The sequence below is a fragment of the Pleuronectes platessa genome, chromosome 9 (genome assembly GCF_947347685.1).
Source record: "Pleuronectes platessa chromosome 9, fPlePla1.1, whole genome shotgun sequence".
In the NCBI taxonomy this organism is placed as follows: domain Eukaryota; kingdom Metazoa; phylum Chordata; class Actinopteri; order Pleuronectiformes; family Pleuronectidae; genus Pleuronectes; species Pleuronectes platessa.
In genome coordinates, this window is record NC_070634.1 from 15,012,849 (window position 1) to 15,040,464 (window position 27,616).

The 27,616-nt window shown below is 42.9% G+C and overlaps 1 protein-coding gene across 1 annotated transcript in view; it reads left to right on the forward strand.

Moving 5' to 3' along the window:
• Positions 1 to 1,998: 1,998 nt before the first annotated feature.
• cep350 (centrosomal protein 350) overlaps positions 1,999 to 27,616 on the forward strand; it is a 31,000-nt gene continuing 5,382 nt past the window's right edge. Inside the window, exons 1-34 of the mRNA XM_053429714.1 lie at positions 1,999 to 2,360; positions 4,517 to 4,605; positions 4,762 to 4,805; positions 4,977 to 5,085; positions 5,194 to 5,353; positions 6,333 to 6,982; positions 7,105 to 7,218; positions 7,603 to 7,731; positions 9,271 to 9,390; positions 10,570 to 11,309; positions 11,467 to 11,582; positions 12,298 to 13,331; positions 13,529 to 13,673; positions 13,895 to 14,064; positions 14,205 to 14,376; positions 16,019 to 16,203; positions 16,407 to 16,570; positions 17,092 to 17,202; positions 17,366 to 17,506; positions 17,648 to 17,787; positions 17,920 to 18,021; positions 18,130 to 18,347; positions 18,485 to 18,699; positions 18,881 to 19,159; positions 19,496 to 19,645; positions 19,809 to 19,969; positions 21,569 to 21,691; positions 23,280 to 23,530; positions 23,678 to 23,877; positions 24,196 to 24,346; positions 24,872 to 25,032; positions 25,148 to 25,281; positions 25,388 to 25,443; positions 25,551 to 27,352. Of these exons, the coding sequence (XP_053285689.1) occupies positions 4,521 to 4,605; positions 4,762 to 4,805; positions 4,977 to 5,085; positions 5,194 to 5,353; positions 6,333 to 6,982; positions 7,105 to 7,218; positions 7,603 to 7,731; positions 9,271 to 9,390; positions 10,570 to 11,309; positions 11,467 to 11,582; positions 12,298 to 13,331; positions 13,529 to 13,673; positions 13,895 to 14,064; positions 14,205 to 14,376; positions 16,019 to 16,203; positions 16,407 to 16,570; positions 17,092 to 17,202; positions 17,366 to 17,506; positions 17,648 to 17,787; positions 17,920 to 18,021; positions 18,130 to 18,347; positions 18,485 to 18,699; positions 18,881 to 19,159; positions 19,496 to 19,645; positions 19,809 to 19,969; positions 21,569 to 21,691; positions 23,280 to 23,530; positions 23,678 to 23,877; positions 24,196 to 24,346; positions 24,872 to 25,032; positions 25,148 to 25,281; positions 25,388 to 25,443; positions 25,551 to 27,352 (8,532 nt within the window). The 5' untranslated portion in view covers positions 1,999 to 2,360; positions 4,517 to 4,520. The remainder of the gene's footprint in view (positions 2,361 to 4,516; positions 4,606 to 4,761; positions 4,806 to 4,976; positions 5,086 to 5,193; positions 5,354 to 6,332; positions 6,983 to 7,104; positions 7,219 to 7,602; positions 7,732 to 9,270; positions 9,391 to 10,569; positions 11,310 to 11,466; positions 11,583 to 12,297; positions 13,332 to 13,528; positions 13,674 to 13,894; positions 14,065 to 14,204; positions 14,377 to 16,018; positions 16,204 to 16,406; positions 16,571 to 17,091; positions 17,203 to 17,365; positions 17,507 to 17,647; positions 17,788 to 17,919; positions 18,022 to 18,129; positions 18,348 to 18,484; positions 18,700 to 18,880; positions 19,160 to 19,495; positions 19,646 to 19,808; positions 19,970 to 21,568; positions 21,692 to 23,279; positions 23,531 to 23,677; positions 23,878 to 24,195; positions 24,347 to 24,871; positions 25,033 to 25,147; positions 25,282 to 25,387; positions 25,444 to 25,550; positions 27,353 to 27,616) is intronic.

A 27,616-nucleotide genomic window follows, 5' to 3' on the forward strand; every position in this document is an offset into this window, starting at 1 on the left:
GTAAAAAAAAAAAACTAAAGTGAAGAGATTGGTGCTCCTGTAATTTTGGTATCATTTCCTCATGATTTGGAGGCTGGTGAGTGGAGCTGATAAAACAACCTCCAAATCAGGACCAAACATTGAGGTGGGAAAAAACATGGATCCGCTCAGGAAAAGTCTATTTGTTCCCAGTAAATCAAACATGCGAAAACTTTGAATTGAGAAATGCAGAATCAGAGCCCTGCACAGCTGATGGGCTGTTTGGTTCCAAGTCGCGCAAAAGCTTCCCAACCCTCCTCTTCCTCCTTCATCAGCATTATCCCCATCCAGGCTGACTGCACCCTGCTCCTTCAGGGTGGCACACAAATATTAGCCAGAATAATGCCTCAGCTGTCGGATTGAGGCGACACAGATCAATGCAGAAGACAAAACTGCTGCGGAGCTCAGGGTTATTTGTTTGGGGTTTTTAAACTAACACCTGTTAGACAACGCGCACGCATCCTACCTGCAAATGGAGGGCTCCTTTCCATGTCGCTCACCTCTCCGCGGACAAACATGTAAAATGTGGCAGCAGACTACACGAGCACGTCCGCCACTTCTTCCCCCAGCCACTACTGAGAGAGAGAGAGAGAGAGAGACAGAGAGAGAGAGAGAGCGAGAGAGAGAGAGAGAGAGAGAGAGAGGGGTGGGTAGGGGGCTGGGGGGTAAATTCGGGAAATTGGAGCACCCTTTTGATTCAAGACACCAGAAAACCTACAATAAAAGCTTCTGTTGTCGTTGTGTTGTTGTTGTGTTGTTGTGTCAAACATTCGTGTAACCATGTATTAGTTAATCTCCACTACAGGTGACCTACTTGTTGCCTCCTCCTGGATGGTCAAACAAGCAGCCATCACCTGGAAACCTTCATCCTGGTAATAACAGGATGCTGCACTTTATAATTTTATGACTCACCTTTTGTAACAGTGAGCTCACACACACAAACACACGCACACACACACACACACGCGCGCACGCACGCACGCACGCAAACACTGTCATCAAAAGTGTGCGCACTCAATCTGGTGCTAATAAAAAAATGGATCCAGACTCAACCAACAGTGCATGAGGGGATATGAATTACAATACAAAACACAATATAATTACAAATTAAAAAATAACTTACACACGTCATACAGTGAATGAATGGAGATTTTAAAGTTAATGTGTGTGCATCATGAATAAGCGTGTGTCTGTGTGTAATAATCACTAGGTGCCGCTGGGTGGCAGTAGACGCACGTGAAATGTATTGCTAAGGTCACTTCTGCGTTTCTCATTAACTGTGTGTTTATGGTTAATGGCTTTGACAAATCAATAATTTTCAATTTAGCACTGCTTTAACATTTAAGAAAGGACATTCCCAATAAAAATCTATTATTTCTTTAAACAAAGAAAAACCAGTTAGTCCTGGAACCTAAAGGCAGAGCCTAATTTTTTCATAAATAGCGTCAATCATTTATTTCCCATTAACTTATGTCAACTATTCATTGCCCCTTGTAATTGTCTCTATTTCAGTATTTCATGTGATTGTTAAATAAAAATAAAACAAATGTTTGACATCATCCTGTACATATTATATCGCCAATCTTAATTGTAAATATTATATTAATGAAGCAAATACAGGAAAAAGTGCCTCCAGACAAATTTGACCAACAGATCATATATGAACTGAAGTCTTTTAGGCAATTCAATACACGTACTGTAAGTATTACGTTTATTAAACAGTCAAATAGCCAATTCTATACTATTATACCCTCATCATAAACACACATTGGAACGTTACTTAATTAAGTGTACGATTATAATGACGATAATAACAATAAAATGGTAATAAAAATAATTTACGACATGTGTGTGGATCCATATATATTTATAACATATATAATTATTACTAATATTATTATTATTATAATTGGGGGGGGGGGGGGGAGGCTTCACGATATTTGACGTGGTCCAACTCTCGCGATATCTCGGTGTCTCAGTGACTACCCCGTCCTGGATACTCCAGTTCCTATGTTGAGAAACATCAACAGTAACCCGGGAAAGGTAGCCTCAGAGGCGGGTAACAACTCCTCCTTCTCAGCGTGTGTCGGCTGAGCTGTGAACCCGATCAACTGGACCCTCGGGCGGGATGACCACAATGGCTGCATGTCGCTAGAAAAAGTTGCTAGCTTAGTTGGCACAACTGCGAGCTAGCATTGGTTTGCTAACGTTAGCCGGCTAACGCTAACGTTAGCAAACATACAGCTGATCGAAACCGAAGCAGCCCGGAGAAGTTCGGATCTTATCATGAGGACGTCGGCATGAATGTGGACATTTAGACGCCTGGGATCACCTCACTACAGGTACGTGTTATGTCTCCTAAAAGCGGTGTTTCTGACAAGTTGACAAACTCCCGAGTTGGCGGCGGCCCCGACTATTCCCTGGATCGAAAGCCTTTGGAAACAAGTCATCTCGAAGTCAGATGTTAAAACGAGGGGGAGACACAATCTTTTAACATGCGGCGATTGCGCCAGATAAGCAAACATGGTTATAAAAAAAGTTGAGGTGGTGTCAAATAATAATCAGTTATTTAAAAGATAAGAACACAATGGTTGTCAGTTCCACACCCGAAAGTAGACAAGCGATGGTTTGTGTTGTGAGTATTTCCTGGACACGGGGTTTCAGTGGCAGCCCTTCACAGCTCATTTCTCTCTGATATGAGTTGTATGGACTTTACTTGCTGTTTAACTAAATCTTATAATAGATGAACGTGCTTAATAATAATAGCACCGATGACAGATTTCCCCCTTTTACATACCCAGATGCGTGATCAGGGGTTAAACTACATAAGTCAGCCTCTCTGTGTGAAATGTTGAAAATACTTAATGACTGAATGAGAGTTTAACTTGTCAGCGACGTATCCGGGGACCTAAGTGTGACGTGAGGGCGATGTAAAGTTGTATAAACGTGATTTAATACGCTGGGGAGGTGATCGGGGTTGATGTCAATAGAAGCCGTGTTAAGTCAAAGTTGTCACATGTCTCCTCACTGCCCGACCTGTGTGTATAGCAGCTGTTTGCACTGTGATGACTCCGGGGATCCGCATCTTTTACACAAGTCTCGGTTCCTACATTCATGTTTTTTGAGATGCGGCGCCTACACATAGGTGGCGGCACTGAGCCACTCCTGCTGCTATTGCAGCAGAGAAGTAGGTTTGCGCCATCTTTGATGTACATATTCGTTTTGGATGGCTATAACTCGAACCCCACCGGCAAAACTTTTCGGGTTTTTTTTGTCCCTCAACGCTCTCCTGCCTTCGTCTTTCCGTCACCTGACATGTCGCTGGTGGCTTCACCTCCCTCTCGACAAGTTCGTAAATTCAACATGCTATTTTTTGTTATTGAACTTGACCAAAACGAAAGCAACAGAGGACCATAGTGCGGTGCTACGGTGTCAAGCTTGCTGCTTGTAGACTCTTTGGTTGGTGATCAGCTGACGACTGGAGATAACATCAGGGCATTTGTCTGCACCAACATTATGTACTGACTATTAGTTTGCTTTTTATGTTTACACATACAAGGAATTTTTGTAATTATACATATTTAAAAATACGAAACAGATTTAATGTAAAAAAAAAAGTACCAGGGGCGGGATTGTGTAATATGTTGTAAGTAAACACCAGACACTAGATTGTGCAAAGTACAGTTGGATGTAAACTCTCACTAAATGTTTAGTATGTCTGCTGTAAGATTTAGTAAACATAATTCAATTGGTGTATGTAGCAGTCATTGGTGTACACATATGAGTTAACACAGAGGGCTATTGATGAAGAAACATTAGTTTCCTTCCTGTTTGCTCTCGTTGTGACGTGACCACCTCAGGGCTGTGTCATGTGATTGTTATATGAGTAAGTTTGACTTATAAAGAACTTCTGTGAAACTACTTATGACTCACAGATTGCGAAAGAGGTCTTATAGATTGTACTTGTTTAGATCCATGGTATGATTAACTAACACACTGTTTTCTCAGGGAGAGTTTTTCCTAATTAGAACGAAACACTTGTTTCTGGCTTTAGGAGAGCAGTAACTAGGTGGGACCAGACTCGTGTACGCAGCTTTGCAGGTGTTTTAAGTAAACATCACATGACTGACGTGTCTACAGTTCTGCTTACCTTCCCTCATAGAAATCTATTGAGGAATGTTGGGCTGTAGAACCTGTTTTAAATGGCAGGGTGACATTAATCTGCTGTCAACGGGCTGTCATCAGAGGCAACTCTTCTGGCGCTTTTGTTTATTGTCTCTAACGCTGGTTTCTGTCAGGGTCAATGGTTTTTTGTTATGCCTTGTTTTGATTTTACATGATTGTGATACACCACTGCATTTTTCTGCAGATATTGCATATGATATACAATAGAATAGTACAACACTAAATACACTCATGAATTGCTGTGTTGATCTCTCATTTGTCTTTACCTTCATTATTTTTTTTCAATTCTATGCCTGTTGAATTTTTGGTACAGGTGAATGGGAGAGATGAAGAGCAGCAGGAGGACTGAGGTGTCTATCAAAAGCTCTGCGCAGCAGCTCACCGATCATAGTATTGGGACAGGTGTGTAATATATTCTAATAAAATTGTAGGAATGTTTATTCACAGTTATTATAATTACTTCATTTGAAATTCAAAATTTAGATGTATCCAGTTATTTTTCAAAGCAGGGGATTCTCACATGTCATAATGGATTTTTATTCTCTTCCTCTTTGTCAGAGCTGACAACTGCATGGAAAAGTTTGGCTCAGCCCAAAGCTGCTGTAAGTATCATAAGAAGAGTGTTCTGCTGAATGACTGTTCGGAGAGAACTACCATCCTTACTCTAATTGAGGGTTAGGGACAGGGGATGTCACACCTTGTTAAACCCAATCAGACCAATTGTGATTTGTGAATATAGGCTATACAAATAAAATTATATTTTCTCTGGGTAGTTGCGGCATATAGAAAACCATATAGAGGCAGTTCCAGGGACTGGGGTTCTCTTGCACTCAGTCATGGACCCACCCAAGGACAAAGTGTCCAGGACTGTCCGCTGCAGGGGTGAGTAATTCCAAAATGTAAAGCTGCATACTGTAAAATATCATTATAAATAGTTAAATCACATTCTTAGCTCCACAACAATTGTAACATTGCCCTCTCTGTTCTCAGATGGGCAGCAAGCTAACAGAGGGTCTTCAAAGCGCAGGGGGCGAAGTCAGCAGAGTCCAGAAAAGAGCAGCTCACGCAGCCCACTGCGAAATACCACCCAGGACAGCAATGTCTGCAGGAACAACTGTGTGGAGTTTAGGGAACCGCTGGCATCATACAGGTATAAATACTGCACTATACTGCATTAATGAAACACACTGAGTCACCGCTTTCTATCTCTTCTCATTGTTAATAGTCCCTTTCTCCAGATCTTCTAGGAAAATATAGCATAAAGTACTACATTTTATGCATACTTATACTATTATTATCATATCAGTATATTAAATGATATGGAAATGAATGATACCACTGCAGTCATCTAGAGTTGTGTGGTTGTTCGCTACAGTGACAGTGAATGAGACAGTGTTTATTGCCCACCTGGCATGTGATATTTTCATCAGCATCATGTGTCGGGTGCTGGTTTAAATGTGACACATCAGAAGAGCTCTTTCACCTAAATAAGTGTCAGTCACCAATGCTCTTGGATTTTCAAGACTTGTATTCACAGACCATATGTTCTTGACATCTCCGCTTAACTACCTGAAGCTGAATAGCTTACAGATACTTAGGTAGCTCAAGTCTTTAAAACACTTTGAAACCTTGATGTTTTGTTACTCGGGGTAACAGAATGATTTTGAATGCACATATGTTGCACATTCAAAGTAAATTATATTATTTGAAATGTTTTTATTTGCTCCCAATTTGTGTTATTGAATTTTAGTTATAAGATTAGGCAAGGATTTGAAATGAAATGTCAGAATTGTTTATGTTTGACTATTTCGTGCATATGACAAATGAGTCCATGGCATTCAGCCCCCCCTTTTAAGTTATTGTTCTTGGAGAATCACTAGTAATATTCTACAATCCAGTCTGTCGGTGAGGGTGTGTAAGATTTGCATTACCAAAATTTATAAATTAAACATTAAACTCACTGCTTCAAAATATTATTAATCATTAAAGTAAAGTGACATCTTGACTGAATGTCTTTTCCTCCTCCTATACCCTTTGACTACTCTTGAATGTTTTATTCAGTACTCTCAGTAAATTAAGAGTAAATCTTTATCCTCTTCCTGATCCCTTGTAATCTGGTTTGTCTCCAGAGGGGCCACCCCTCCACCACATCCATCCTCTCAGCTGGAGTCCTTCAGCGGGCAGTCAGTGCCAGGGTCTTCATACCCATCCTCAGATCCTCTGCTCAGCCAGCTAGTCTACCAGAGGGACACAAGAGACAAGCAGACGGTCAGGGACCTGGACAGCATACACTCCTCAGCTCTTGAGAGCACCAAGGTCCGCTACCTCAATGATCAGCCAGCCCTGGACACCCTGAAAATGAATGGAATCCATTCAGATCTCACAGGTGTAAGAGCTCCATTATGGGAGGGGTCTGAGGAGGATAGCACTCCCAAAGCACAACTGGGCATGGACAGCCAACAGTCAAGCCCGTGTCTAGCTCCAGCCCCGGGCTCTGTACCCCGAGGGGAGAGCACTTCCTCCACCAGCCCTGGCTCAGCTTCTCAGAGGCTGGAAAAGCTAAGGCGACATCAGCCTGATGATAAACTGGAGAAGCTCAAAGAGCGTATTCGAAGGCAGAGGCAACATCTGGAGGAGGCTGCAGAGAAAGAGAGGCTGCTGGGTTTTCTGGAGCAGCCTATTATGGCAGCTGTGGGGACTAACAAAGCTGATACCAACAACATACCCACAGCCAAAATAAGGAAAGTAGCTGCTGCACCCCCTGCTCCTATATACAAAGGTAAGTTCACTATAAGATTCAACCCCTTAATTTCTCAAATAATTAAGTGTTTTGGGAATGTAGATTTGAGCCTTTTAGTGGGAAACCATGGGCTGGAGGTTGAATCTTCTATCCTCACTCAGGTTTCAACAGTACTGAGACAAAGATTCGGACCCCTGATGGGAAAGTGTGGAAGGAGGAGGAGTTTCTTAACCTCAGCAGGGACGTATACAGGGACCTGTCAAGACAGTTTGCTGGTAAGCACACATCACAAACATTTCTTCTCATAGCTGTTAGTACTTTTTGGCCTGATGCCACAGCTCTCGTTGGTAACAGCATCTCTGAATTTCACTGTATGTGGGAAATGACAGTGATTGGTGATCTTTGAAATGTTTGGGTCTTGGCTCGTTCCCTTTGGTATTGAGTAAAGAGAGCTGTCGGAAATTTGTATGAATGAACCATTCTGACAATCTGCATGGAAAAATCTATTTGGATAGACTGCACACAAAAAGTCTAGAGTATATGGAAAACATAGATTTGTATTGACCTGCTCAGAATCTTTGAAACAGTATCAGATTTGTTTTTGTTTTTAGCAATATGTTTTCAGCGGTTAATTCTCTGCATGTGTCTACTATGTACAGAGAGCCCCAGATCGCGGCATCAGCAGCAGAGGGAAGAGGGAGCAGACAGGTCCAGGGAGAGGAGGCCCCCTAAACCAACCAGGAAAGTCCACAGAGCAGCCCCTGCCTCTGACCTAAATGCAAAACCAGGTATAATAATCCTATTTTATGTATGAGGGCTAGCCTGCCTTCTGATCTATTTTTAATTAGTGACAGGAGGAAAGCTGATCATTTGTGACAGTATGGCAGGATTTTGTTGCGGGTCAGTGAATTTGCCTGAAAACTAAGAACCCCAAGTGTTGAACCGTCTATGTGATTATAAGCTTTTCTCAACTGGCTTTGCTGTTTAAATGTCTGTGACTGCTGCATTCTGATTCTTATCTTAATCTTTATTTATAGATTATATCTTTTGTTAAAATGTTACCCTGTACTCAAGTTCTTGCTGATTTCAACTCACCATAGTCTTCAGGTGATTGTTAACACATTGACTGTAGCACAGTCTTATAAAGTGGTCATTCTTTTGCATTTGAAAAAATATTTTTTAATATCATAAATGCCTCAAACAGACAGCAAAGGCCAGAATTTGGACTCCAGTATTTAGTGTGTTCTTTCCTTGGACTCAGTTGTACCATGTGTTTGTTCTAGTACATGAACTAGAGCGGTTTCTGGCCGATGAGGTTGTGTTAAGACTCTAATCCCTGAAAAAATGCCCAGTATGTATGACATGCTGTTTGTGACCAGCAAGTAGCTACAGAGGCCCACACAGAAGATATATTGCAACGTACTGTGCTAACACAGCCTTCCTCTGACAGCTGAGAAAACAAACTTCTCCCCATCTACACAGATTATTCTGAAGGCTCACATGTAAACATGATGCCTAGCTAGTTTGACCTCTGTGTCTGTGCAGACCTGGGCATAAACCAAGGCTTTGTTTGGTACATAAAAATGTGAGCATGGTGTGATCATCTCACATAAAATACTGTACCAACATCCTGTGCTCCAGCTCCCTTTCACTCTTTGCTTAGTGTCTTCATGAGTTTCTTCCAACTTTGGTTTCTCCTCGTGTCTCTGGCTGGGTTCTGTTTCATGCTGGCCCGGTGCTATAAATAGCTCCCTGAAATCTGTGGCCAGGTTCAGTTGGCTCATCCACCCAGGAAAAACAGCTGCTTAGTTAGTGGATGTGCAGTTTCAATACCAGGAACTGCTCGTTAGAAGAATACAGTCAAAGTGAAAGGAGACACTGCTGTTTTGCGAAATGTAATTTCCAAATAAAAAACTGTTAATACTCATTGTACTGAGCTGAGAGACAGCAAAGCTGTGTGAAATAAAAGCAAATTACTCTTATGAGGAGCAAGGAGGAATATATACTCTGCATGTTCCTCTTGTTAAATCACCTCTCCCACACAGCACCGTCAGTAACTTGATAAAGGAAAGTGATTCAAAGTCTCATGTTCTTTTTCCTATTATTAGGTTTGGGTTAAGTGACCATTTGACTTTGTCCTGCTAAATCTCTGCACCTTGTTGATCAAATGCTTTTCTCCACATCTCTTGCTCTCTCCAGTATTACTTGGGGACATGTCTTGTTATCTACATTATATGCAAACTAATGTTCCATAAGGTCAGCGTGAGCTATTATGAACTGCAATGCTCTTCATCAACGACATCATGTGTGTTTCTCCTCCTCTGCAGTGATCAGCCCTGCATCGTGGCGGGACGGCCAGAAGCTGGTGAAGATGGTACTGGGTCCAGTTTCGCGGCTGCCGAGGGAAGATGACAGATCCCATCCAGTTGATGGACTGAGCCGAACAGGTGGGTACCGGAGACTTAAGCTCTTACCCTCATAAACATACTGCTACAGCCCTGTCTTATTTTGCTATGTAAGCAAATCTTATGATACTAACAGCTGACTCAGCTGACGTAAAATCCATTTATCTCTGCTGGGATCATTTGTCCAATGGTCTTCTTGGAGTAGAAAGAAAAAAGGACCTAGACAGCAAAGGCGATTAACTTTCCACTAGGATTTGAAGAGCTACTGAAAACGTCTCAGCTTTGTGTAAAAAATGTCTTCTCTGCATTATTTATGTCCCATGGTGTATTGGGTTAGATTCACTGAGGTGAAAATTAGGTTTTACTCCCGACTTTCAATCTTCAGTCTCCTCAGTCTGTTAGACTTGTGTCCTCATTTTTACTTAAATCAGTTTTTTTAAGTTTAAATATAAGAGTTTTGACATGAAGACTGACAATAGAGCCAGACAAAATAATATCAATAATTGAAGTCTGTAGCTGTTGCGGCACTCACACTATCAAATTCTATCTCACATACACGCACACAAATACACATCTCCGTCTATTTCTATGTCTGTATTTTCTAGCTACATGTTTACTGGGTGCCATTGACCGGAAGGAATAGAGATCGACTGGTTGTTCTGGTTGGATGCACAATTAGAAATAGCCTGATTTTTTTTTTTTCAGTGGTGACTCCCAGTGGAGTGTGTGTACTCTGGGGAAATTGCAGAGTGGGCAGGGAGATGCAATGAGCCTCACTATTCACTACTAACACAGTGTGGGATTAGATCCTGTAAAATCTAGATGTACTCTTCAATTTGGCCCAGATTAGAGTCGCCATGGCAAGCCAGCCCCCCAAGCCTTATTTAGTCTCATTCTGTCTGGGTCTAGTGCTTTAGTTGTGAAGGATTTGTTTTTATTTGCTGCAGTCACATGTTCGGGCTTCCAGTTTTTTATTTAACTACGACAACCCTGTTTGTTATAGACATTGATTGTAGAAAAACAGCAAAGTAGTTCTTACATTTTTTGTTAAAAATTGACACTCATACTTCTGATTAAATATAAATCATGATGCTAAATTATCTCATTATTTTTACTGTGTTTAGCAGCATACTCTGCTACCTGTGTGTATGTTTCTTTCTATTATCGAATTGATTACTGGGTAGAACTGTAACATCTTGCCTTTCTGTAAATGTCTGCCAGCTTCCCATCCCCACTCCAGTTCAGAGCCACGCTCAAAATCCAGCCGACGATCTCGACCCAACAGCACAGAGAGGCCTCGCAGTGGTTTCCAGGAGCAGTCAAAAATCCCCTCCGCAACCACATCTTGCCCCTTCTCTGCGGCTCAGGACAAGGAGCCGGTGGCTGTTGGCACAGACCTTTTGTCAGCAGACATTCAGGGAATACTTGATGACCTTCAGCTGGAGTGTAAAGCAGCCGAGAAGGAGGAGAGGGCCAGGCAAAGGTCCAGAGGAGGGAGCAATGTCAGGAGAGGGAGAGGGGGATCAGGGTCACGAACAAGAACTCCAATGTCTGCGTGGGGAACTACAGCGGCCACAGGTAGCTCCTCGAGGGGATGCCGCAGTGCCAGCCCCACTAGACACAGACCGGAGTCTGCCAACACGACTGATACAGGCCACAAAAATCGCCACTATGATGCGGATGCCGTTCGCCACTACATCATCCGGCAACAAGAGGAGAGAAAGAGGCGTCTGGCGGAGGACAAGAGGGCACTGAGGGAGGAGACGGAGAGGAGGAACCAGAGACTGCAGGAGCTCTACAGGAAGCAAAGAGAAGTCGCTAGAACAGTGGCCGTTCCCATCGACCCACCTGTGGCTCCTGTACAAAAGCGACTTCAGGAGACCTACAACAAACTGCTGTTGGAGGAGGCCGAGCTCGGCGAGGACGTCACACAGATGCACCCTGCGGCTCCTAGTCAAATGGTATTCTACATACAAAACATTTCATAAATAAGCAATCACTGTAACCATATATGAATCCTGGGCAGAATTACTAACTTTTTTAAATGTGTCAATGAAATCTAAAGGAAGGGAAAGAAAATCTCTGTTTTAACATGTTTGTTTACGTGTTCTTCCGCAGAGACCAATGTACCAGCCCTCTGGGGAGTCTGACAAAGAGAACAAAAGACTAGATGCCCCTCATAGCCCCTCGAGCAGCGACAGGTCTTTAAATGATCAGCCACCTCCATTGTACAGGTACACAGATACACACACCTACTCACAACCTCTCTGGTCTGCTCACTAACTCACCAGAACAACAACTTCACCACACTCAGATTATACATAGAGATGAAAAACAAACAACTCTCTGCAAGTGAACAAATCTTCTATCTCTTGGAATTAAAGCTTGTGGGGGATCACCTGACTCTATCAAACAGAGCAGCTGCTTGTTCTCAGATGCTTGTTTCTTATGAAAGTCCCCCAGAAGCCTTTTCCCCTCAATTTTAGTACATGATTTAACGAAAACACTGCAGGCCACTATTAATATCATGAAATCTATATATAATACAGTGAAGATTACAGTATATAATGATGCTACACATAACAGTCTTTGCACTCTAAGTATTTGGAGGAATTATGTTTGCTTTGATTTATCGTTTTCCATCTGTTTTACTGTCATGACTTTGCAAGCCTCATTGTGCTCTGACTAACAATTACTGTTTGTATCAGACTCAACATTATAGCTATAAGACGCATTATATAAAAAAAAAAAATTGATGGTTATTGCTGTGAAATGCAGATATGAATGTCAAGGAAAAACAATTTAAATACCAAGAATAGCAAGGAAAATGAAAGTTCTCTAGTTGTCTTTTGATTTAAACATTTGTCTTTGATTTGGTCATCAATTTAAGTTGTTTATACCCTTTTCCCAAATTTTTTTAACATTTCTTTATTTCTTTCACTGTTGCAGGGACGATCTGGATGTTGGAGTTTCCTCTTTTCTTCAACCTGACCGTCTGAGCCCTGCTGTGCGACCCACAGCTCGACACAGCGGCAGTACGCTAGCTCCTTATGGTGACCATCTTCTCTCTCAGCTTCTCCGGCTGGAGACGGAAGTGGCTGCCAGTAACATCAACCACACCCCGCGGCCGGCTACAGCACCTACCAACAGGTCACCATTCAAGATGTCCCGCATTGAGGCCCTCAAGGCCAAGGCCGCATCCCTTTCCAATCGTATAGAGAGTGAGGCACGGAAGATTGCTGGGGAAGGAGTCAACTATGGTACGGCAGCTTCAGCTGACATGGATGCTATTTTGGCTCCTCTGTCCTCTCAGGCTTATCTTGACGATGGACGCTGGGCAGAAACGGCTGCCACAGAAAACAATGATGAGGCATTTGGTGTCAAGAGGATTTGGACGAGCACAGGTCAAAGTTCATATGACAGCACAGCTCTTCCAGGAGTGGGCAATCTGCACACCCTTAGCAGACAGAAAGAAAGGAGGAGTGTACAAACCAATTTGACCAGTCCACAAATAAATTATGGCGACGGAACGGGGCCCATTCACAACAGTTATACACAAGAAAGGGGAAATTTGGTCAATGGCTTTGAAAAGGTAGAAATAATTGATAAAATGGCCCAAAGGAGCGGCTTTGACCAGATGGAGAATCAGACAGGTCTCCATGACTCAAGTGCCAGTTCAATCAGTGAGGGTCCCATACTGAGTGAAGGGAGTTTCTCAGAGGAAGAGGCCAGCCCTCCCCGCCCCTCCAACAATCGTGTATCTCGACCAGCAGGCCACCTGGAGGCAGCTGAGTACTGTGCAGGTCGGAGAGGGGATTACCAGCGGCTGACTGAGTTCCAGAGGGAGGCAGCAAAGTGCTCCGCTCTCAGCCCCCCCTTTGCTCAGCAGGACTGCAGTAAAATGGCCTGGGAAGAGCTGAACAAAGGAAGCCCTTTAAGCGTTATCAACATTTTCACCAAGAACCTTCATGGGCATGTTAAAGGTCAGTTTTCCTTCTTTTAATTGTTGAGATAGAAGAAAGAAACTGCAGTATTGGATGTAGAATTACGAATATAACTTAAAGAGCTACACAGATTATTTATCATATAAACATTGTTTGCAGAAAAACCAACCAATCAGTCTAGACAATGTCATAAATATTTCTCATCTGTCTGTTTTGTTTCCACCTTTATACAACAGCGAGTGAGAGAAAATCTCCCTCTCCCCAATCCTATCACCCTGGAAATGGCCTCTGGGATGCAGCGGTCTATGAAGATGACTTTGTGTCATCATCACAAAGCAGCAAAACCACCGGCCAATTAAGGAGAGGCTCAAAATCGCCGAGGTAAAATGGAGAGACTGGATGTGAACACTAGGTGGCGTTCATGTCACAGAGATGAAAACCAAATGCATGTTGTTTTTTTGTTTTTTTAAGAGGGATGGTAATTATATCATATATATAATGAGGATATGCAAACATGACATATAGTTTTTTGTGTAATATCAAAGATCCTACATGTTTTAAATAATAATATAATTCACCCTTTTCTCTTCCTTCTCTGTCAGTGTGAACAGTCACTTTGAGGAGCTGATCAGAAGGTCTCCTTATGAGCCAAGTAGAGGAGGCATCAACTCCCACCATTCATCCTTTCACTCATCTGCCCACTCACCACGTGTTTCCTCTGGTTCAACATCTGGCTCCTCACCGCTCTCAAAGTACTCCAGCAGAAGAACAGGTGAGAATCCGTATCTTTGCACGATGTCCTGCTACGAGTCTGAATTTTCTATATTTTTTATTTTAATTTAAATTGCCACTGTAAGGTCATTTGCGGTGTCAAATCTGTCTAAAGCATTTCTAACTCTGCTTTCTCTACAGGCACATCAGACCAGAGTGATGCCACTTTAGTGGAAGAGCAGAGGAGCCCCTGCTCACCCCGGTCAGAGGTTTTATCCTCCGACTCCAGGAAAAAGGGCTCAGACAAAAGCTCTGCCCACAGCGAGGCTAGGAGTGTCCTCTCCAGTGATCTCTCAGGGCATCCTCACCAAAGGTAATGATCCTCGGGAGACTACATCAGAGAGGGGGGGGGGGGTATTTCTGGTTTATTTGAGTGGTTTAAAAGTGGAACAAACTTTTTCAGTAAATAGCATCAAACTGATTCATGTAAACTGTGATCCACTGTTGCGCACACACGCACACACACCAAGTGCATAAATGTTGAGAAGTGTTCCCACAAGTATAAATTACCCTCTCACTCACTTGGCTTACTTTATTTTCTGGCACTTTTTTAAAATTCTTCCTCTTAAATTATTTAATTTAAACTTAGGTTTTCATTAAATACAGATGAATGTGTTTAAAGTAACATTGAAATGAACCTGTAAAACCACACCAGGCACACTGTTTCTCCTCCTAAGTGTTTCCAAGCTTATCTGAAAAGGAGTGTTAAAATCTATTAGCACTCAGGGAGATGAATGAGATCTTTTCATCATTGGCTCTTTTCAGTTGCTGCTGTTCCAACCTCTGAAAACTTCCACTTGGTATATACTGTAATCAGCCAAAGGTTAATTTATCTGGGCATGACCTATTACTAAACAACACTAAGAGAGCCTGAGTTTAGACTGCCAGTCCAAACAGTCTTGTGGCTTGCTGCTCTGTTTAGGACTAACAGGTTTAAGCAGCCGTGCAGTGCCCGGCAACAGGAGGAGGCTGCAATTCGACCCAAGACAGAAAACAGTGGTTATTTTGTTTTGGAGGCCAGCAGGGTGGTTGGTCGGGTCAGCCAGCTTCACCGCAGCTTGGGCCGGCTGCCATAGGAAAAGGAGAGAGAGTTTTTTTCTTTTAATCTCAGTCCCCAGTAGAAACATTTGGGCCGTCCAATGGTTCCCTAAAGCCCAGGTGGCAGATTCCTGCTATTCTGTGGAGCCGACATGTAAGAGGGCAAGACATTCAGACAGACAGTGTCTCCTTACTACCATTTAAATAGTGAATTGTTGTTGGTGGTGACTTAAAAAAATAAAACAAACAGTTTTCATGGACAGCTTATGTGTAGCAGTAAGAGGTCTGTAGGTTTCTGAGAGGTTGTATACATATCTGTTTCTGTGCACACAACCGCTAACTGTTTAAACATTGAGACCATGGAAATATTATATTCTTCTTCTTCTTCTTCTTATTAGTTTTTTAGTTTGATTGCTATCATTGGAGAATAATGACGCCACTGTCTACAATTCTTAATGGAGAAGTAGAATGTATTCTGATCTCTCTGACAACGTTTTGGCCTCCGATCATTTCGCAGCAGCACAATATAGCCATTCATCATCTGGGCCTCAGCCAGCAGGGTTATGCTGCCTCAGTTAATCTGAGGGTTTGCATATGGTCAACCTGCCCCTCGGTTCAAAGCGCTCAAAACACTGTCAGTGATTTTAAAATCCAATTTTCAAACTGTCTTAAAATTGATATGGTAGCATTTGTGACATCAGGTTTCCATATTAAATATCAGCTTTTCACAGTTTAGCTTTGTCAGTCAGTACCACTGTTATGGAATATCTATCTTATCAGATATATACAGATCCGCCACAACCTGAAAACATATCGAATCAACCCAAACAACAAAAGCATACACATTTAGAAGAAAATCTGTTTTGGTTAAAATTTCAAACCACTAACATGTCATAACTTTTTCATTGCATTTGTAGTTCGGCGCTGGATGGAAAGATGTCAGCTTCGGCGGTGACTCCCAAGCATGCTTCTCCTTCTGGCTCTCCAGACCCTGGTTCTCCTCCAGGAGCAGACTCTTTCAGTGAGCCTGTAAGAGGTCGCTCAGATTACATCGGCACTGGCAACTCAGCTGGCAGTGGGAGACTAGAGAACAGGACCACAGGTAAATAACCTATATTTATATAATAACAGATAATATGTCGGTAGAAAGGATGTCCCTGTTAAAATAACAAAGAAAAGGTTGGTTGTTTCTTTTGATGCTCATCAGGCTTATTTGTGTATCATGCTGCTCTCAATGGGCTGCTCTCCACCACCAAATGGCTTCATTACTTTCGCTCACCTTGACCGCCTTTGTCTTTCTCCCAGGTGAACTACAGTATTCACCTGCTGTTCTGCAGCAGCGAATGGCAGCAGAGCTCCACTACCTGGAGTCTGTTGAAGAGTCGGTCCGGCAGCTGGGCGACGTGGAGAGGCTGATAGGTGTTTCCATGGCTCAGCAGGACAGTGCCAATTTGGCACAAATGCTAAAGGTAAACAGGAGTGTAGATGCTGACGTTAGTAATAACAAGTAGTGGTAGTAGTACTTCTAGTTGTTTTAGTAGTATCTGGACAATGGTGAATTATTGTAAGTAAAACTGTAAATTATACTCAAATTCCTAATTAACCTTTCTTCTGGATGATAACGTACCATTAACTGTAACTGTGGTATAAGTTACAAATTAGCTGCTCGCAGTTGATAATATTTCTGTATTTACCATATTCACATAGAATACAAAATATTAACAATGTAGACCGATTAATCATGTACAACAACTAGGGCTGTATTTTGTCACTGGCACCACTTTAGTCTTGGATTATTCAGTTTCTGTCTCTAGTGTAATGAGCCTCATCAATGGAAATGCACTTAAGCAATTTCCTCTGGTTTTTGCTTTTTAGAAACCTGATTTGAATTATTGTGTCTGCAATACATGATAAACTGATTTACTGCCCCACTGTAACGATTCTGTATTGATGTTCTTAATGAGCTGCAATATGAACTTTGACCCCGCAGGCCAAGGAGCAGCGCCATGAGCGTGACCTCTACGAACTGAAGATCAAGACTGAAAGAGAAGCCCTGGGGACGCAGCTACAGATGGAGGAAAATCGGCAGAGAGTGGCCAGGGTATGAACATGAAGACCTCTCTCTCTCTCTCTCTCTCTCTTTCACACACATATCCATATAGTTAAATACATGCACATTTGTTGAAGACCAATTCTGTGTTGTTTCCCTCACGTTTCCAAGTCCATGTTATGACAACTATTATTTTATTTTTGGTTTGGTCCAGGCTCATACAGAGCTGCAGGAGACTTTGGCAGCGAACCAAAAAGAGACTTTGGAAGGCCTCCAGGAGGCAACTACTAAGATGATGAGTCAACAGGCTGAGGCAGCACGGTACACAGCCGATGCTGCCCGACACATCAAGGAGGTTAGCAATCAATGCCTTCCTCTCTGCCTGGAAAACAGCCCATGTCTTGATTTTATAACAAAAGCTAATAGATTTTTGACTTACAGCAAGGAAATAACAATAAATATGAATATTTGTTCTCTATATATTCCCGTCTGTCAGATGACAGAATTGGCACGGTCGCAGATAGCGGGGGCCTTGGTTGTCGCTCCTGTTGCTGCAGATTCCTCCATGCTGGACCGGCGGGTAGAACATGAGAGCTCCTACACGAAACAGCAACAAGATCAAGCTGACTCTGATAGGTAAAGTAAACTGTACTGTTTGTCTAGTATGAGATTACTAGTTATAGAATATACCCTGGCACCTACATATGGGTTGGAAATGTTTAAAACTACTATTTATTTAAAATGTGTCCTCTCTGTTCTGTCTTACAGCTTCCAAAGTGAGGTGTCGAGCAGAAGGGCCAAGCCAGATGAATCTCTGTCTTCACTGAACAGCCAATCTGACTCGCTTTCTTTCAGAAGACCCAACATGAGGTACCACTCAGGCCTCTCTTGTAGCATTAGTTTCATTAGTTTTGCGTTTGGATTTGAGTAAGCAAATCCAAAAGAGACACTTAATCTTTGTTTTTCTTCTTTCCTCAGTGGAGAAAATTCGAGCAGCCTCAATACCCCATCGTACGTCTCCTCGGACCACAGAGAACCACCAAAGAAAGAAGCAGGAGAGGGCAAAAGGAGGAACGGGGGAGCAGAGGGGAGGAGAGAGAGGGAAGCAGGAAGCAGCTCCATAGAGGAGGAAGTTCTTACGGCAGCAAATGACTCCCTCTGCAGTGACAGCATCCCCTCTATAGTGGATGAGAAAGGTGCTGGATGATGAGCATGAAACAGAGTCTAAAAAGCTGGCCTGCATTTCTTTGTGTCTTCACACTCAATTTGGCCAATATTGTGTAGTCGCAATTTGAATGCGTTCACTTAACCGTTGCTATTTCTGACCCCCCAGGAGACAGTACATCAGTGGCAACTGAGTATTCCCTCAAGTTTGATGAATCCATGACAGAGGACGAGATAGAAGAGCGATCATTCCGCTCTTTGCTGCCGTCTGAGGCGCATCGCCGAGGAACCATCGAGAAAAAGTCTCGACACCATGAGGAATCGGAGGACGATGGCGCCAATCACAACACAACTTTGGTTTCAGGGGCACACAACATCTTTAAGGTGAGAGGGCAGTGCAGTCACACAAACATATTACCACTTATGGTGTGCTTTATCCCCTTAAATGTGATATTTAGTTATTTTACTCCCTCCTGCCAGTTATACTTCTCACTCGCTTTTAGCTTGTCTCCCTCCTACCTATCACTTGCAGTGGATCTTAACCATTTCCTCTTTTTTCCTTTAGTCTCAAGATGGAAAGATGGCCTTCTCTGGTGGTCAGGACAGCTTTTCTCAGTTCACCATGGACATGGTGCGTCAGTACATGAAGGACGAGGAAGTTAGGCTGCAGCACCAGAGCTCTCTGTTGCATCTTCGCCAGAAGGCTCTTAAAGAGAAGACCAGAACTGAGCTGGCCTGGCTAGAGCACCAGAAGAATAGGCTGAGGGACAAGGGAGAGGATGACAAAATGCCACCGCTCAGGAAGAAGCAGAGGGGCCTTCTGATGAAACTACAACAGGAGCAGGTATTTGGGGGGGGTAGATGCAAAATGGCCAAATCTGTCACCATAGTTGCACGCAGTCATTCGCTCAGTCCCTCCTGACTCTGCTCTTTCTCTTTCTCTCTCTCTCAATCTCTCTCTCTCTCGCACCAGCACACAGACACGCGCACAAACACAGTGTCATCGGACACATTCATAAAATCTGACTCGTAAAACTACATAATTTGGTTTTAGCAAACACATATTATAGTCCCAAACAATCATATGTAACTTGTTCCACTCGTGATCTCTCTTAGGACGTATTTTAATATCAGGTCTGATTTAACAAAACTTCTCTCCATGTTATTCATGTTCCTATAGGCTGAGATCAAGAGACTTCAGGAGGCCAACAAAGCAGCGAGGAAGGAGAGGCAGCTGTTGCTGAAGCAGCAGGAGGAGATTGAGCGGATGAGAAACTCGACACTCAGACTGAAGGAGCGTCTCAAGTGTGCTGGGGTTGAAGCACCACCTGTAAGTAGTGCAGTCACTAACCATGTCACAAACTATGTAAAGGATGTTCAGTTCAATATTTTTTGTTATACAAAATTCAAACTTATTTAATAAAGGTTAGAAAACAGACATGTCTTTTTATGATTTTCCTGTGTGTGTGTGTGTCTGTTTGTCCATCCTCCAGGAGACTCCTGTGTCAGAAGCACCACTGTCGGAGCCGGCCTCCCCCAACATGAGACATGCTGATGATAACCGCAGCCCCTCTCCCTCGCTTTCCATCTCTGGAAGTGAGACGAGCAGCATCATGCAGAAGCTTAAGAAGATGCGCACTCACACGGATGAGAAGTAAACACCTTCATTTCTTCCGGCTGTCATTTATTCCTCCTATTTGTTTTGCTCATTTCATTTAAAAAAAATCCGAAGTATCACCCTGCTCCAATTATTTCATTTTTGTCCTCTGATCTCAATCAGGGGCCAAACATACTGGAACATAGAGCCTGGGCTGACATAGGGCAAACTTGGCCTATAGCTTTGCATATACAAGATATACATTGAATTTAAATGAGTTGCCTTGCATTAGGTGCGTCACTGTGCTGTTTTAATATTCATTTTTACCATGATTAATAGAAAAATTACGTTTACAAAAATGCACTTACAAAACTAATGGAAACTAACAGTAATACCAGTCCATGCCATCTTTGCTTGCTGTCTAAAGTGCTGTGAATGTGTGGATGTGAACACAAGCATGCTCCATGTTCTCCTCCCTCTAGACTACACAAGCATCCCCTCTAACCTTTTAAACCTATGAGCACACAACAGGACATTCTGTACTAATGTACTAATATCTGATGCACTTTTAAACAAATGTTGGAAAGCAATAACATCTGACAACGTTAGGCCTCAGATAAATCTAACACCAAGCAATCTTACCAATGAAACCTTCAATAATAAAATCCTGATTCTTTCACAGATAACACCAACACTAGTTGTGCATTCCATTACCTTTATTCCATCAATTTCCTCTTGTGTTGGCCTGTCACTAACTGTACTTGGAGTTCCTGTTGGTACCAGCTTCAGTCAGGTGATTTTTAGAGCCTCTTGTGACCGGGTAGCTCCAACAACTAGGTTAATTATTCTGGGGTTTAGGATTTATGAACACTGGCCAGTCATCAATCAGTAGTATCACTTCTTTTTAGATCTAGATTTGTTTAGATTAATACCGGATACAGTTGGCAAAACAATTTAGATTTGTCTATTATTTCTTTTATAATTAGGATGTTTAAAATCATCACAGTTAACTTTAAATTAAGCAACAAAGAGGATCTTAGAAAACAGTACTTATCAGCCTTCTTGCTCGCTTAATTGCCATGATCCTTTAAAAAATCCATCGGTTTCTTTCCATTTTTCACTCTCTAACACCACTGTCGGGTTAGATGGGCATTACTAAATCATTATATATATTCAACCTGACATAACACACTAACAAAGTTGTACTCACTTTACCTAAAGCTGTAATTGTACACTCACTCTTTAGACTGTTTTTGAATTACTGGTGAAGCAATTATTTAAGCCCTTTTATAAGCAGGTGCGGCACTGGTCTCCTCACACCCCCATTCTTATACTGAATTTCACCCTATGTCCTAATACCAGTTTAAATGTTTATGTTTACCAAAATACACCTCCTTTAAAATCACTATTTTCTAACCAGAAGCCTGACAGACTGACACCATGGGTTCAATAAAACCACATTTGCTCATATTGCTCTTTTTTCTCCCTTTCTCTCTACCTGTCTTATCCCTCTCTATCTCGTGTTTTCAATTGTCCCCCTCTTATATTACGTGTGTGTGTGTGTGTGTGTGTGTGTGTGTGTGTCTATGTTTTCATGTCCACACCCACTTTCGTGTGACTCTTGACTTTGTCTGTTGCGTGCTTGTTGTGTTGTAGACACTGCTCTCCTGTCCACTACTTCCTCTCTGTGTTCACTGCCCACCACTGGGCCTCCCTCAGTCTCTGTCTTCCCAAACTCCAACCTAAATTCCAGCTCTTTATCTACAACCAGTTGGTCAGGTACTGTACAGTGATCTCTACCTCTCCCCCAGCACCTCCACCTATATAGCTCTGCCCCCGCCTCACCTCCCACCCCATCTGGAACATGCTTGTGTTCATCCACTGGCACGGGGACCCTGTGTGGGTGGGATGGTGAATGATGAGTGATTTGACGGCTTGTGGTTTGGTCTTTTTAGAGAACTTCCAGGATGGAATTTGTGGGGCGAGGAATTTTGAGTGAAAGCTTGCGCTATGTGCCCAAGGAAAGCTGCTTGGTTGAAATAATCTAACCTTCTGACAACTTCACTTTGAATTTAAGATGTTCTTTTAATTCTTCATTTCAACCAAAAGAGGTTGAGATAATTGGAGATTAGAAAGAAGGTCACAGGTTATGGTTATTACAAAAAAAGGAGCCTTCCTTGTTCGATGGGAATCTCAGACTCAAAGCTGGGATTTCACTAATGTCTGTGGTGTTTGATTTGCAACTCTTCCCCTCTTTATTTCTTGCCTCTTGGAATGAATGAATGAAAAATAAGCTGCTGTGCATCTCCCTTCTCGGCCTTAGACCAGTTATTGATACAAAATGTTTTCGTATTGAACCGCACAATGACTTTAAAGTACCAGACTTTTTTTCTTAGCGCAGACCAGAGATAGAGTGGTCTATCTCTTTAATGAGCCTAGTAAATCTTAACTATCCCTCTTTATTAGGTAGCTGTTGCAGAGGATGGGATAATAAGTACAGATGGCCATTGGCTTTAATACAGTTTGGGAAAGCACTAAGAGAACCCCACCCCACCCCGGTCTGGGTCTTCAGTATCTGACTTGTCATCAGTTTACATTAGGTCGGGGGAAAGGCTCTGAATTAGATTAGGGCTAAATAATACTGCACTGTAATGGCACCCATAGCTGTGGGAGACCCCATTACATGACAGCTATACCTGACTGCACTTTGTTTTGATAGGCATCTGCAGAGATATGTACCCATAAGTGAGCCAGTGTGAGTTGAATGTAACAAATTACTTTGCAGAACAGAACCATTGTTTATTCATTATCCTTATTGGCAAGAGGAGTGCGCTAAATGGAGGAGGTCATACTGAAGAGATGTAACCGTCTGTGCTTAAGTTTTTCTCCTCTTTCTATTCTAAGAGTGTGGGTGTGGGGTGTGTGTGTGTGTGAGTGAGAGCGAGAGCGAAAGAAGAGTGTGAGAGAGAGACTACACCCCAATCAAACTGATGCATGTATTTGACATTTTTGCTGTTGTTTTTCTTTTCTTCTCTTGACCTGAGTGACATGTCATCTTTTTTTTGATGGGTGCTTGTACACGTCAATATTTGGATGATTATTCTCAGCATGTGTCAGGTGTGTGTGTGCTTGCGTCTCTGAGTGTTGGACAGATGTTTGAGGTGGTTTTGCTGTGAAAACTGGATGACCAGGTGATCTGGGTCTGTTTGCTTCTGCAGGGGCCATGTTAAACATCTCTTATGCTAAATGTCTACTTCTCTTCTCTCCCCTCATCGCTGCCACCTCATCCTCTTTCTCACCCTTCATCTTCCTCGGTCTCCCATTCTTTTCTCTCTCCTTTCTCTTTTTCCCTTCAACTTTACCACAGGTTCCTTACCAAGCGAGAGCAGCAGCTGATGCACAGGCGCCGCCATGCCGAGGAGCTGCTGCAGTGGAAACAGCGGCTGGACCAGGAAGAGGCAGAGGTCCGTAGGATGGAGAGGGAAGCCCGGGCTGTCTGGGACAAGACGAGATCTCAACCTAAGGATCGTGAGGCGCCAGAGAGTCAGAAAGAGGAGATCTCTGACACGAGTCCCGGTAAACATCAAAGCTCAGAACCCAGGACTGACAGCGAGAGAGGTGAAGCAACAGGATTCTTAATTTGCTAGCTGTTGATGAGTTAAAAGAAATAAGAAGAAATTGCATTTGCAAATTCAATTGGACAACACATCCTGTGGTTTGAAAATATTAACAAATAAAAATGACTTCATGTGTTTTAATGTTTAGATTATGTCAGTGAGGGCGACTGTTCCTCAGCAGCACCGGAGTCAAGTATACACACAGAGGGATCGGGGTCCCAGCAACCAGGAAGCCCCTCCTCGGCAAAACCTCTGTCAGTCCGTGAAACACCTCTGGCCTCCGTCCACAGCAGCCCTGCAAACTACACCAACGACTTCTCTTCAGCTTCTCCATCACCTGGCAGACAAGTAAGCACTAATGCAGTCCTGTTTCTCTGTTTAGCCCCACGTCTTTGAAGGTAGTGTTTAATTAAGACTGACCTTATTTGTTGAAGAAAGTAAAGATTGTCCTTGTGAACAGGTTTCAGGCAACTTTAATTGTCACGATTAGTGTGTGAGTTGAAAACTTCACTAAAAGATGAAAAACAACCCTCACATTAGTGGTAATGGGTAACTTTTAGATTACTGGGCATTTAAATTATTCATCCAATCATCTCTTTCCGTCCATCTGACTTTGTTTTCATATCCTGAAGTAATATTCCCTTCTCTTCCCCTCCTCCTGTTTAGTCCGTCCAGTCGTCTATAGTCAAAGGCAGCCACAGCCCTGCCGCCTCTCCATCCGACGGCAGCAGCAAGACCAAGATGCAGCTTCACTCCTCTCGGACCATCAGCCAGGCCCGCACTCAGCCCACTGACTCCCCCATGGCCGCACCGACTGGTGAGTAACCCAATGACTCAATACACACTTACTGAACACACATTTTGGAGGTATGGTTCCTGATTGTTCTCAGAGAAAGTGGACATAATGCAGCTATATTGCTGGCACCGTGTAGCCAGGCATAATGTGATGCTGCCAGGAATACATTATGCAAGCACTTCCCTGATACCGGAACTGCTTAGCTGTGTGATAGAAAAAGGGAACACTTTGCATTGCACTTAGTTATCGCACAAGCAACGACAGTTTTGCAGGCCTGGTGTTGTAGCTGAAATGTGTTTCATTCAGTTTCAGGCTGCTGTTAAAAACTTTCATCTTTGTAATACTGTTTGTTCATTGTGAACAAGCCACAGAAACATACACAATAACAAATGTTACCTTTCTTAATGAAGGAAATGTACAGTAATCCTCAAAGAACTGGGTGGGGACTGAGTTCGATTGGGCACAAAGTTGGATTACCCGTTGCTAATCAGAGGTCTGGCACTTGTTTCACATTCTAACAGTGATTTTTCGTCTGACTTTGCCTAGAACCCATTTCAGACCAGAGTGACATAGAGACTCGTATCAAGGCCCTGAAGGAGGAACTCAGAAAACGAAAGTCTATGGCCTGCCAGCTGAAAAAAGAGCAGAAGAAGAGAAACAAAGAGCGACTGAAGGCAAAGGAGGCCAGCCTGCTGAAGCAGCTGGAGGTAAATGTGTTGTTGTTTTTAGATGTCTCAACAAAATTGTCTGCTTGCGTGTGTGTGTGTGTGTTTGTCCATCTATAAGTAAATTCATGATACCTTTTTAATTTGATTGTTTCAGACCTATAACGACTTCATCGAGAAAACTAAGGCAGAACTTGATGAGGAACCAGACTCGACACCTGATACAAAGTCCCAGATTCAAGATTCCATATCAGTCGCAAAACAGTCAAGTATCAATCCACCTTCTCACAGGTACCAAACTCGGCTTCAATCACAATACTCTGTTATTTGTGTAGTTTTTACAGAAATAGGATTTTCCGTTTACGTGTAGTTCCCTCTTTCAATCCCTCTTTCTTAGGTCTGAAAAGAGCCAAGATTCTGAAAGGACAAAAATTGATGCTTCATTTGACCGTCGTGAGTGATTCATACTCATTATAAATAATATGATGTACAGCATTTATTAAAAAGTTGATTTGATAATAAAAGACAATATATTAATGTTACCTTCCCTTATATTTTAGATGCCCCTCTTGAAGTGGATCATAGTAGATCCACCTCGGTGCCTGAAGTATTATCTGATGAAGACCCACCAACTGTCACTCCGACTCCAGTATACGGCAGCCCAGAGTGTCCGAGGGGCCGTCAGTCCTCTCTGGATCTTTTAAGACCCACCTCCAAAGAAACCAAGACACAGATAATTGAGTCTGGTGACGAGAACATTCTGTCGGATCTAAGATCTGAAATTCAGGAACAGCTGGAGGTGGAAGTAAGCTCCAGTTCAGAGGATCAACATTCTGAACTTCTCCATAAACTAGAAAAAGAAGACAGACCCGACTCCCGGGAGAAGCAGTCTACACATAAACATGATTCCTCTTCAATGAGTGAAAAACATCGATCATCTCCATCTGAAGGAGAGGATGTTGTGAAACCTACAACTAAGTCACTTTCACCTGCAATGGACTTAGAAAGCCAGGAGGCACCAAAGAAGGATGCTGAAGCCTTTGCTTCCTTGCCAGATGACTATCATGATGACTTTGAGTCATCACGCGATTCCTCACCCAGAGAAAAACATCCCATCTCCAAGTCAGAGTCTCAAATCTCAGTTTCCCCGACGGAAATCAAGGTTTCCAGAAAGGACTCCCCAGGCCGAACCACACCAAATGACAGCCAAGATGAAGAAGTAGAGGAGGAAATAGAGGATGAGCTGAGTTCCCATTCTGGCATGAGTGAACCCAGCGAGCACTCTGGAAGACTGCTGGAGCTCTATAAGCAGACGGAAGATTTCAAACATGACCAAAAGAGCATCAACTCCAGTCACTCAGCACCCCTCTCTCCTGTGCTGAGCCCTCTCTCTCCTGCTCAGGATGAGATGCCAAGTTTTGAAGTGGGAGATCGGGTTCTTGTGGGTAGCGTTCAGCCTGGCACTCTGATGTTCAAAGGCCCAACCAGCTTTGCCAATGGCTTCTGGGCCGGCGTGGAGCTGGATAAGTCTGAAGGGAGCAACAACGGCACTTATGATGGAGTGGTGTACTTTGAGTGTAATGAGTGCCACGGTATCTTTGCTCCTCCGGACAAAATCACACACCTCCCAGATAAGTTTGGGCTCTACACAGACACCACAGAGGACGAAGACTCGTTCTTTGAAGATCTGTTAGACAAAGGTGGGGATAAATGTGAAAGAGATGAGGACGGAAATGATAAGAAACAAGGAAAACTAAAGAGTAAAAATGAGCAAACATCTCAGGACGTTGGGGCTGGAGATAAAAAGATCACAGATGATTGTCTTTGCAAGAACCAGACCTCACTGAAGCCCACATCCCACCTCAATACACAGCATCACAAGGACTCCAATCATCAACTCTCTAATGGCAACAGTCAGGACATCATTTTGGAGTTTGACGATGCGCCGACCACTCTCCTCATCTCTGACATGGCCAAGATTGACCTGGAGAAGAAGCCCAGTCCGAAGGAGATCACAACCCTTGTCGAGAACGAAGATGTGGACTCACAACACCAGTTTACTCCTGCTGATCTTTCCACAGACATCGGGGAGGTCGAGGGAAAAGAGAGGGAAACAGACAAACTGGACAAATTCACAGACACGCTCTTCAACAACTTTCTGACAGACACTGTGAAGCAGTTTACTGAACTTAAAAGGGCTAAAGAGCAGAAGATCAAAGATGCCAACCAGATGAATGGAGAGCTGTTGGGTGAAAATGTCGAAGAGGAGTGGATCCCTACAGTGGAACAAAAAGATGGTCTACCATTCTTCCCAACCATAGAAAAAGAGGAGCTGTCTTCACCGGAGCTGTGCAACCGACCGGTGAGTGAATATTTCTGTAGCCTATGTTGTCATTATAAAATAGATACAGTTAAGCGGGTTCCTTGCTGAGACACTTTCAAAAAAAGATCAATGAGGTCATTTGGTGACTTTTATTCATTCTTGAACTAAAAAGCAAAATATGAGTTTAAACAGAAAATATCAGAGCCCTACTTTAAACTGAACAGGTTAAAAAGGGAAAAAGGGAGATGCACCCCTTACCCTGAATTTATAATAAAACCCCAAATATCTGAAGTCTAAATAAAC